Consider the following 12,940-nt stretch of genomic DNA (forward strand, 5'->3'; position numbering starts at 1 on the left):
CATTTGATTGGAATTTTCTGTTAACAGGTTTGTAACTATTTGTTAAACTTTTTCTTACATAAGATTTAATAGCTAGTTCAAGGATTATTTTAAACCCCCCATATTAACAGAATCCAATCCTTTAAAAATTCTTTAAAACTGCTAAAAGAGACTATAATATTTACTTAGGGTACATATTCTAGCCAAGACCAAATTTAAAAATAGGGTTTCATAATTGTTTGTTTCCATAAGAGTTGGGGTAATTTAGAAAACAAAGAAGAGGCTTTGTCGGTTCAGGGAGAGAATATGTTGTAATAACAGTAAGAGATGGAATGTTGACAAGGGCCAAGATAAGAACATGATGTGAAACTGACTTTTACAAAATAGGAGGTATAGAAGCCACATGATGAGGATGAGTAAAGTGGACATCAACTGGGAAATATTTCAAGGAGATGTGTGGGCAAGAGATCATATGGAGAGATATTTAGATTTGATATACCATGTCACTATCACTGGTGACTTTGAAAGGTCCAATTCAATGAAAAAAGGAAATAGGAGCTGAAATGTAAGAGATGTAGGATTGGATTATGAGTTGAGTACACAGACATAACAAGCAGAGGCTACCTTTTTTGAGACATGGGCAGTAGAAAGGAGATATGATAACTTGATGTAGAGAGAATCAAGTTAAGGATTTGTCAGAATGAAGTGCTCTGGAGCATAATTGGAGCTTGGAGGAGCAAGGAGAATATGGAGAAGAACTGGTGGAGTAATTCCTGGGAGGCAAGAGGGCTTGAGATATAGAATGCTATGGAAGGATGAGCTAAGAGTAGAGACAGAATAATAAAGATGAAGATTATGATAACTGATGATGATATTAAAAAACAAATTTTGAATACTTATTATGCACAAGCAACATGTTCTGTTCTTTATTGCCATGAGTTAGTCCTATTTTTTGTCTTCATTTTATGGTTGATAAAATGTTAAGTGACTTGCCTGAGATTGCACAACTACTTAGTGCAAGAGTGGGGATTTGAACCCATCCCAATCTGACTTGAGAGTCTGAATTCCTAACTGCTCTCCTCTGCTTATCATCATATCCATGTGAGCTCTCATGGCTATGTGCTTGCTATGTTGGCACAGAAAACAACTGATCAGTAGCCTTCACATTTTTTCACCTATGATAGAAGACCTTAGTTCAACCCAGGTTCTTTGGTCTTTGCAACCTCCTGACCCTTACCTCAAAACACTCTCTTTCATATGCACATCCCCACACCAACTTAGAGTGAAATATTCCCTCAGCTCCTGTTTTTAGTGCTCCTCAGAGAATTCAAGATTATCCTGATCAGTAATTGTGATCCCATTGAGGCATTTTCTGACTCCATATAAGATTATCTGCAGCAGTTGAAGTAACGAATAGTTGTTTAATCTATTTTCTTGGTTGCAGATACCTATGAAAAAGGAAACTATTTTTTGGCAAACTTTACAGCAAGTCAGGTAAGACTTTTAAAATTGAATTGTATAAATCCTCTTCCAGTTAGCTACAGATTAAGTATTATTCATTAAATGTATGGATATAATATCCCATGTCTTAATAGGAAGACCTTCCTTCCTTTATAAATCAGGTCTGTTGACATTAAAATAAGGAAGAAACAGTCCTTATTTTGATAATTATCCAATATACTATCACTCTATAAAAAGAAACTTGCCATTCATATTATACTGTGGGGAGGAGAGAGGTGAGTCCTTATATGTATAACATGTTTCCTGGATTGAGACAGCATTTTCTGGCTAATAAAATTTTGAAGGATAAATGCTATATCTGCTACTCATTGCACAACAAACAACCCCAAAACTTAAGCAGTATGTAACAATAAATACTTATTTAGCTCATGAGTTTATAATGTTCAGTTGATCTGGGCTGGAGTTGGCTAATCTTGGCTGGCTTACCTAGATCTGCAATCAGTTGTGGTACTGTTAGGCTGCTTGGATGATCCTGGCTGTATTCACTCACATACCTTGGGGTCATATGGCTCTTGAGTGATCTAAAATGGCCTTATGGGCAAGTCTGGGCATGACCTTTCATGATTGTAAAAAAGGGGAAAAACAGAAATGCCTGAGAACTTCTTAAAATCTCCATTTGCTTCAAGTTGACTAATATCCCATTAGTAAGTCACATGACCAAACCCAGACACAAGGTAGGATAGAATGCCCCACCAGAGCAGGAGTGTATTACAAAATTATATGGAAAATGGTATGGATAAGGAGGGGTAAATAATTTGAGACAGTGATTCAATCAATCTACCATGCATGTTTTATTATTCCATGGATTATTCCATTCCTACAAAATTCTAATTAGAGTAGGAAGATCATTTTATGTCAAACCTGGAACCTTCTTTCATTTGTTCCCCATTGATTTGAACTAAGGAATAGTATAACACAAACCTATTGTGTCTCTTATACATAATTAGAGGCCTGATGCACGAAATTCATGAAAGAGTAGGCCTTCCTTCCCCTTGCTGCTGGCACCGGCTTCCCTCTGGCACCTGGGACCCGGGATTCCCTCCGGCACCCAGGACCTGGGCTTCCCTCACAGCCTCAGCTTCATCCAGAAGGTCATTGGGAAGGATGTCTGATCTAATTAGCATATTACGCTTTTATTATTATAGATAGTGCTTCAAGTATGTGACAATGTCTGACATATATCCTTTCTGTTCTCTCTTCTTGGAATCATAACTTCCAGGGAAACTTCCTCTATTTTGTGTTTAAACTAGTTTTCAGATCTGATTATTCTGTTGGACTACAATTAGTATAGATTTGTCTTAAAACATGTTACTAGGATGGAGAGACTATCTTAGACCTGCACTATCCAATATGATAATATTGGATATCATCAAATTTACTGTAGCTGGTACTCAGAAAGTAGTCCTCATGAAATGTTTAATTAAAAATAAACAGCAAACCAGTACAATAGTAATTTGAGGCTTAACATTTTAATATGGAATATAGGCAATCAACAGATATATGTTTTTTATTTTTATACATTTCTTATAGAACATATTGCAAATCCAGACCATGCACAATAAGTATTTGAATGATTCAAATCAACTGAAAGTTGGATATATTAAAATCTGGGGGATCCATTCTACTTATGTGACACAAGTCAATGTCACCTATAACAACAAGCAATTCACGACAACGAATTTCACGAGTGACCCCTACAATCAGGTATGTCTCAAAGGAATGTTGTTATGTCATAAATTAATTTTATTCTGCAAAGTTACCACCACTATTATTATCAGTTATATTTACTTATATTTGAAAGGTTATAGACATATACAATAGATATGTTCCAGAAAAGTTGCAACTATTAAATTATATTATAAAATATAAAATATTAGTGGTCCTCCCCAGTGTAATCAAGGGAGCAATGATCAATGGTGTGATGAAATCCTTTCCATTGGTTTCCCAAAGAAACTATGCTATGTGTTAAGTTTGGTTTCCCAGGCTAGTATAACAAAACCTATGTCTGTGGCAGAGGCTCAAACAAAGAAAAGAGTTATCTAATAAAATTGTTATTGGAAATTTTTCTCCCTTCTTCCTGAAATTACTCACATCCTTGGTCAAATCAATTGATCTCATAAGTTGGTGAAAATTGGCAGAAAATTGGTGGTAATCATAAAAATGAATATATGCTACCTGTGATGTGAGATCAATTATTTGATTAATGGCCACAGCCAACTAATTGAAGACAGATTACAAGTAGAGTTATTAAGAGTAACAGCAGAAGGAAAAGTATCCCACTTTTGAACACTAGATCTATCATAAATATGGATTCAGCAACTCATAGGGAGTGGTTTAGAAAGGTAAAAATGGATTATTCTTGTTTTCTAAATGATAAAAAGAGTGTCCTGCTGGTACTTGAATTTTGGACAATGACCCTCTGAACATTCAAACAGATCCTCTTTCTCCAATCTCATTAATTTTTTTTAAGTCACTAAGAATTTATTTTTTAAATAATTTTGTTTATTTTCAATTACAGTTTACATACATTATTATATTAGTTTCAGGTGTACACTTTAGTGATTAGACATTACATAACTTAGTAAGTGATCATTCCAATAATCTTACACCCATCTGACACCATACACAGTTATTGACTATATTCCCTATGCTATATTTTATATCACTTAGTTCTCTACTTCAGAACATTTTTCCTGAACTATTGATCTCAAAACCACCCTTTGCAAGTAAATACTTACAGTTAATACTGATACAGAAGATTTTTGAACACTTTCTTTTGGGGAAAGTTTGTAGCATATCAGATGCGCATTTGTTATGTGCTGGTCTCAACCTATCAATAACCAAGGTTGTGGCTGGACCAGCTCATGTGGTTCTTATTATGAGTAAAAAATGTTTTTCAGCAATAATCATCAGGAAACTTTGAAAAGATACAAGCTTATAACTTATATAAGTCCTGGAAATTTCACAGCACACCTGGGGCCATACAAGGAGGTCCTGGGGCATTTGGGGGGGGGAGTCGATAATGGGCAAGAGCCTAGGGTTCAGCTTTTTTGGGGGTGGGGGTAGGGACCTAGGGCTTCCAGGGTTCACTCGTTATTGGTGAATTTGACACATGGTGAATTTCAAGCTTGAGAAGAGAAATCAATAAGGGAACCAAGTGATCTACTATTGAAATCAATCAAGATCTGGAAAACAGGAGCTTCCCTGGGCTGGAAACAGATGCCTCTTTGAAATGGACAAATCTGTCAGTTGAAGTTTAACTGAGGCACTTGCCTTCCAGAAAAGAAACAAAAAGAAGAAAAAAAAAGAAATCCAAATCTCAGGGTTTACACTACACTATTATGTGCCAGGCAGTATACTCTGTGTTGGGGATGGTAAAAACATGAAAACAGCCTGCCTTCAGGAAGGTTAAAATCGGTGGCAAAACAAAGATATTTTTCTGAGCATTGGTTTTAATCAAATATGCAAATTCTTGAGCAGTGTAGTTCTGACTAAATGAAGTAGAAAGACACATTTCTGGCACAGGGATTATGCCAACAGCACATCTCTCTATAGTCATCTGTCTGGAATCAATGTGATCTGAAAAGGAACCTTCTGTTACTCTCTGGGGAAAAAATGAACACATCATTTGTTGTTGTTAAATGTGATGTTTAAGAGTTCTAAAATACCAATGTTATCTCTTCTTTTCTGGCAGACACTAACTATTCAACTGATTGACAAGATTTTCAGGCTGGAAAAGTTAACTGAGGTCACTTGGAGTCACGATGTTCCCGACGTTACTACTACACCTATGACGAGTACCTTTTCATCAACATCTCCAGTTCCCACATCTACTATTATTGCTACCATTTCTGAGTCTATTGTCACTAGTTTTGCTTCAAGTACTAGTTCTGCTAGCAATAGTACTGCCTCTCCTATTATAACCACTTCTTTCCCAACAAGTACTATTGAAGATACACCTGGTACTATTGTTCCTAGTACTCCTTTCCCTACAAATACTACCACTGCTAGCACTGGTACTGCCTTTCCTATCACAACCACTAATACAACTACTCCTTTCCCTACAAATACTACCACTGCTAGCACTGGTACTGCCTTTCCTATTACAACCACTAATACAACTACTCCTTTCCCTACAAATACTCCCACTGCTAGCACTGGTACTGCCTTTCCTATCACAACCACTAATACAACTACTTTCCCTACAAATACTCCCACTGCTAGCACTGGTACTGCCTTTCCTAACACAACCACTAATACAACTACTCCTTTCCCTACAACTACTCCTTTCCCTATAACTACTACCACTGTTAGCACTGGTACTGCCTTTCCTATCCCAACCACTAATATAACTATTCCTTTCCCTACAAATACTACCACTGCTAGCACTGGTACTGCCTTTCCTATCACAACCACTAATACAACTACTCTTTTCCCTACAACTACTCCTTTCCCTACAAATACTACCACTACTAGCACTGGTACTGCCTTTCCCATCACAACCACTAATACAACTACTCCTTTCCCTACAACTACTCCTTTCCCTATAACTACTACCACTGTTAGCACTGGTACTGCCTTTCCTATCCCAACCACTAATATAACTATTCCTTTCCCTACAAATACTACCACTGCTAGCACTGGTACTGCCTTTCCCATCACAACCACTAATACAACTACTCCTTTCCCTACAAATACTACCACTGTTAGCACTGGTACTGCCTTTCCTATCACAACCACTAATACAACTACTCCTTTCCCTACAAATACTACTACTGCTAGCACTGGTACTGCCTTTCCTATCACAACCACTAATACAACTACTCCTTTCCCTATAAATACTACCACTGCTAGCACTGGTACTGCCTTTCCTATCACAACCACTAATATAACTACTCCTTTCCCTACAAATACTACCACTGCTAGCACTGGTACTGCCTTTCCTATCACAACCACTAATACAACTACTCCTTTCCCTACAAATACTACCACTGCTAGCACTGGTACTGCCTTTCCTATCACAGGCACTAATACAACTACTCCTTTCCCTACAAATACTCCCACTGCTAGCACTGGTACTGCCTTTCCTATCACAACCACTAATACAACTACTCCTTTCCCTATAAATACTACCACTGCTAGCACTGGTACTGCCTTTCCTATCACAACCACTAATACAACTACTCCTTTCCCTACAAATACTACCACTGCTAGCACTGGTACTGCCTTTCCTAACACAACCACTAATACAACTACTCCTTTCCCTACAACTACTCCTTTCCCTATAACTACTACCACTGTTAGCACTGGTACTGCCTTTCCTATCCCAACCACTAATATAACTATTCCTTTCCCTACAAATACTACCACTGCTAGCACTGGTACTGCCTTTCCTATCACAACCACTAATACAACTACTCTTTTCCCTACAACTACTCCTTTCCCTACAAATACTACCACTGCTAGCACTGGTACTGCCTTTCCCATCACAACCACTAATACAACTACTCCTTTCCCTACAACTACTCCTTTCCCTATAACTACTACCACTGTTAGCACTGGTACTGCCTTTCCTATCCCAACCACTAATACAACTACTCCTTTCCCTACAAATACTACCACTGCTAGCACTGGTACTGCCTTTCCCATCACAACCACTAATACAACTACTCCTTTCCCTACAAATACTACCACTGCTAGCACTGGTACTGCCTTTCCTATCACAACCACTAATACAACTACTCCTTTCCCTATAAATACTACCACTGCTAGCACTGGTACTGCCTTTCCTATCACAACCACTAATACAACTACTCCTTTCCCTACAACTACTATCACTGCTAGCATTGGTACTGCCTTTCCTATCACAACCACTAATACAACTACTCCTTTCCCTATAAATACTCCCACTGCTAGCACTGGTACTGCCTTTCCTATCACAACCACTAATACAACTACTCCTTTCCCTACAAATACTACCACTGCTAGCACTGGTACTGCCTTTCCTATCATAACCCCTAATACAACTACTCCTTTCCCTACAAATACTACTACTACCACCACTGGCACTGCTGGTCTTATTACCACTGCTCTTTCCCCAACAGATACCAATGTTACTAGCACTAATAATACGCTTCCGATTACAACTATTCCTTCTCTTACAAATACTGAGACTGATACTACTAGCATGGATTCAATTACTACAAATGTTTTAAATACTACCACTGCTAGAAACACAAAAACAACTAAAGCTATCACAACAGTTACTTTAATAACAAATGCTACTTCTGAACAAACTACTACTGTGATCATGTCAACTCTACCTCCTACAAGCACCCTTGGTATCACCACCACAGATAATGCACTGACCAGAATCAGTACCACTACTTATCCTCCAAATACCCCTACCCATGCTTTAAGTACCACATCCAGGAGCACTCAAAGCACCACCAATACAACTATTACCAATATGACAACTGGTGTTACTGACATTATAAATACTTCCACTAGAAACAGCTCAGCTACTATTGCTCAAGACATTGCCACTTCCTCACATATGAACATTACAGATATTAAATCTACTACTAAAGTCACAGCGTATACTACCACCATCACTACATCTGTTTTCAGCACAAAAACTACAAATTCAAACACTACTTCTGACACCATCTTTACAAGCACTTACATTCCAAGTACCACAGCTATTCCCACCACCAATACTTTAAAGATTACAGAGCATTTAGAAAATATTGCTGATGCAGATAACTCCAGGAGTGTTTTTATTCCAAATACTACAGTAGCCTCAGATTCATTAACACCTTTTCTAGATACAGCAACTCACCATCATGTAACAACAAATTCTACAACCAGTTTTTTACCTCTTATTGTAACTAATGCTACCACGGCTATTACAAATGTTACCATTTATGCTTCAAATACTATTATTCCTGATAGAACACCAATGGATGTTGCAAACACCACAAATACTACTGTAGTTCCCTGATTACTACTCAAAGCAGGATAACTAGTACAGGCATCTCTTTAAAACAACTATTACAGATATAGAAAATCAATTAAGAGGTACATGATTTTATGCTACATAAATTTTCACAAATATCTGCACTAGCTTTTACAGATATGGCTACTCCAAGCACTGTAGGCATTGAAGGTATATCTCAAGATGTATCCAGTACTTACTTTGTAACTATTTCTTTTGGAACCAGAATATATGCAACTATTTTTAAAATTATAACTCACATAGCCCCATCAATTACACTACAGGTATTTTATGTATTTTACTACAGACTTCACAGATGATTTTGATATTCTTTAAAATACCACATTAAGCTCTATAAATACTGTTGCTTTAGATATAGTCATTGGAATCACCCAACTTGTTCTTGGTTTACAGGACATAATACTATAACTGAGAGCACTGGTAATACCAGACACTCAAATAATTGCTTCAGCAGTAGTTACTATTACTATCGTACATTATTTAATTAGTAACGCTAAAAATCACACTTTAGTTTCCTATGGACTTTTCCAAATACCATGGCTACCAATATCGTAATTTGCTATTACACAAACTGGAAGTATTAGTGCTTTTAAAGGAATCTTATTTGTAGCTATAAATAGAAAAAATGCTACCATTGTAGACTTTCTAAACACCCTGACTCCAGGAACTGAAATAACTAAATTAGGAATATTATAAGCTACTGTTACTATACTAGAAAATAAGAATATGATCATTGATGTTAAAAACATAACTTTCAAAACTTTGCAACCATTACTTCTGTAGGAACTACTGATACTCTTACTACAGATTTGAGAAGTACTTGTATTTATAGACATTAAAAGTACTCCCAGGGAAAAATTAATCTTACTTATGAGATAATCTTACACCCTTGCTGTTACCATTAATGGCTGGACTCACTTACACGGATCTAACTCTTTTATAGATCAGAAATCACCCAGGCGGATTTAAATCTGTAAAAATATGGCATAGAGGGGACAGTTTCTGTCCTGGCATCAGAGTTCATAATCTTATGTGCTTTTTATCTTATTCTCCAGCTTTTATTATTTTACCGTAGACTCTCCTTCAAGGGGTTAGGACTACCAGCATGTTCTCTGTCCTTCATGTCCAAATTCACTATTTATCTTTGATCTATTACTGTGCTTTCTTCTATCACCCAGACTCCCTTGAATAGACTCATGGCTGAGTGCTAGTAAAGGATTAACTCTAGTACAGTATTTTCAAAATGTAGTTTGGGGACCCATGGAAGCCCCCAAAACTCTTCCCGAGGTGCACAAGGTCACATCTATTTCATAATATTATATTTGTTAGGTGCCTTTTTCACTTTCATTAGTATACAATGGCATTTTATAGAGATTCTATGCTGTGTGCTGTCACCATAGATGAATACAGAGACAGATACAAGAATCTAGTTCTCTTCTGTTCAACCAGGCACTAAACATATCTACAAAATATAAAATCATGTCATTCTTTTCACTCACTTTTTTGCTTTGGAAAATATAGTTGTTTTTCATAAAACATATTATTTATGTTAACATAGAGTTGATATATTGTTATTTTGAATGAATGAAGAAAATAAATATTTTACAAAATATTGTGCAAAAGAGTCCCTTTTAATTTAAAGTGCAGTAAATATGAATAGATATAACCCACCTAAACAAAGCATGGGGTCTTCATTCAACTTGAATCACTTCCCCAGGGCAACAATATCCTAGTTTCACTCTCAGGTCCTGTTTACATATACTACGAACTTTCCCAGCATGTAGGAACCCCAGCACATGTGGCTTAAGGTTCTTATGACACAGATGTCTACCAACTACTGTGAACACATTTGCACAGCGTTCTGACCTCCTTCCATGGCTGTGCTATTGTCTGGATGGCTTGGTGTGTTCCACATGAGGGGCACAGACCATCAGTTAGTTTTACTTCCCTTTTGGAATCTACCCACAAATGACAGTCCTCTTGAAAAAATTGATAGACCCTCCACCAGAGAATGCAAAGCCCAATGCTTATAGAATGGATGGTTTGTGCAATAATTTTTTTTTTTTTTACTACCATCTCCCAAGTTTTAAAACCAGATGTTTGACAAGGATTTTGGATCTTAATGGGTTTGTGGCAGGGAATGTGGAAAGGATTCATTGCTAATGTTTTGTCTAGCAATAAAGTAAACAACTAAATGCTATAAGAAGCCAGCATTTGAGCTCTCAAACACACATGTATACAACACAATGCAGAAATACCCCGCACTTCTGCAGGCTAATGAATGGCAACCTACTGAAACAAAACGGGTATTAACAAGAAAATGTAAAACTCAAGCTAACAAATTTCTTTTTATTTACCACCCAAGTAAAAGAAATGGAAGATGAAACCATCACCAAAACCAACCTTTTTTTCCCAAACAAGTATAACGATAGTGCTGGGTTAGCAGTTCACTCTTTTATCCTACAAAACCCAAGAACCTCCTTCCTGTCCTGCAGATCTCCAGTCTCGGCAGCCTGAGATCTGTTTCTATATGAGGCTACTTGATAATGTAAATAAGCACCTTTTAAACCTATCAGCTCAAGCTAGTAAAACCTGTACTTCTATATTGTGCCACCATTAAAAGCAGCATTAGTGCAAAACAAAAAACAACAACAACAAAAAAAAACCCAAAACACCATAGTTCTGTAGTTACTGAAATTAAATCCTTTGTGTATATAACTCGACAATGATTAAAGTATGGGGTTTTGAAAAGTAAGTACTCCTGAAAAAAGAAAACAACAACAAAACAGAACAAAGAAAAGCTGGACTTAACTTCAGAGGTTTGAAGACACTTGAGGATTGAAACGTGAAGTCTATGCACAAGGTGTGGTCCGGGAACCAGGCCGAAAATGTGGAGAGGGAAGAGATAGAATCAAGCATTGGCTGCTCTGACTCCTGAGCTGTGTTGGCTCCTGGGCTGCCATCAGACCCTAACACAGGCAGGTGACTCCATGGGACCAGTTCTGAGAGTATCACCTGCTACCAGGTTGGCGCAGGGACTATTACTTCAGGTGGATACTCCCTTCCTTCCCTTTCCTTGCCTCAGTTTGCTCATCTGTAGGATGGGGTAAACATTGGAGCTGCAATGTTCATGGAAATGCATTTTCAGTCTGTAAAGGTCCCTGCAAGGTTTATTATGACTATTACATAAGCCCTCAAAGTGTTCTTATGTCTATTTAAACTTTTTCCTTCTTCTTCCCCGAGGCTTTCCTGATAGCAAAGCAGATTCTCCTTAGTGCTGGTCCTTTATAGCAAGACTGCTATGAGCCCCTGGTTTCCAAACAAGTTTTGTAAAAGAAAACTGCTCTTTGAAGATGACTGTAGTGTCTCAAACTGTGATTTTGGGGAAAACATTGTTTTTGTTTTGAGCTGGAAAAAAATGTTTCCCTGCTAAATTAAATAGTGCCCATCTTTCCTCATTACACAAAAGAATTAAGTTAATGGAAATTTATATTTTTCTCTTTTTTAAAATTTATCTTTATTGTTGAAAGTATTATAGATGTCCCCTTTCCCCCCCATTCTCCCCCTCCACCCTTCCCCCATACCCCATGGTATTTTTCCTAAGCTTTTTATACTTGCTGCTATTCATATGTTGCCTTCTAGAGAGCTCCATTGAGGACAAAATGTCTAAACAAATAACAGAGAATAAAATTTTTGAAATAGCCAATAGAGTTCATGTGGACTGCATGTGTGTGTGTGTGTTTGTGTGTGTGTGCGCGCGTTCAGGCACATTATGTTATATGGAAAACATATTTTCTGCCAGAAAAATTTCCTGTGGTTTGTGTGATGAAATTAAACTTATCAGTGTTTCATAATTTTCTTCAAAAAGCACTATTATTTGATGGTGATTCACTGAATGAATGTGAGCATTATTGCTTAGTGAGTCCTTGGTTTAGTCTTGCCCCTGGGTGAGACATTGAGTTTCACAGTATTCTCCCAAAGGTGACTTGTGTCCACCTGCTCTGGGGTGTGGCTGGTTGTTTCTCAGTTTATCTGCCTGTGGTTATGCTTCTGTTCACTTACATTTTGTCTAAATAGGGTATAAATATTGAAATACACACACGTGTTACAATCACAACATGGTGAAGAGGTTGTGAGGCGAGGTGGGTTAGTACTATGTTGGGAGGAGCCAGCAGCAGGTGTTTTGTGGCTGAAGGTTTTTTGATGACACTTGATGATGGAAAATCCTCGGAGAAGTTGACCTCAACCCAGGCAGGGTTGCTTATTTGAGCACAAGATGCCTAAAGATCTTTGAGAAACTATCCAGGCTAGAAGTTCTATCATATGATAATTACCAAGAGTAAATCACGGTATACTAATTTCAAATTAGACTGTAGGTTATAGTTTCTGGCAAGTTATAATTTATGATCATAACAAGTCCTA

General features: G+C 37.4%; 1 protein-coding gene across 1 annotated transcript in view; it reads left to right on the top strand.

Moving 5' to 3' along the window:
- LOC308527346 (putative maltase-glucoamylase 2) overlaps positions 1–8,503 on the top strand; it is a gene marked incomplete at both ends in the record, with an annotated part of 76,193 nt that extends 67,690 nt beyond the window's left edge. Inside the window, 3 exons of the mRNA XM_081102657.1 lie at positions 1,424–1,473; positions 3,031–3,204; positions 5,195–8,503. Coding sequence (XP_080958783.1) covers positions 1,424–1,473; positions 3,031–3,204; positions 5,195–8,503 — 3,533 coding nt within the window. The remainder of the gene's footprint in view (positions 1–1,423; positions 1,474–3,030; positions 3,205–5,194) is intronic.
- Positions 8,504–12,940: the final 4,437 nt, after the last annotated feature.

The sequence above is a fragment of the Myotis nattereri genome, assembly GCF_964212035.1.
Source record: "Myotis nattereri genome assembly, chromosome: 11".
NCBI classification, from domain to species: Eukaryota; Metazoa; Chordata; class Mammalia; order Chiroptera; family Vespertilionidae; genus Myotis; species Myotis nattereri.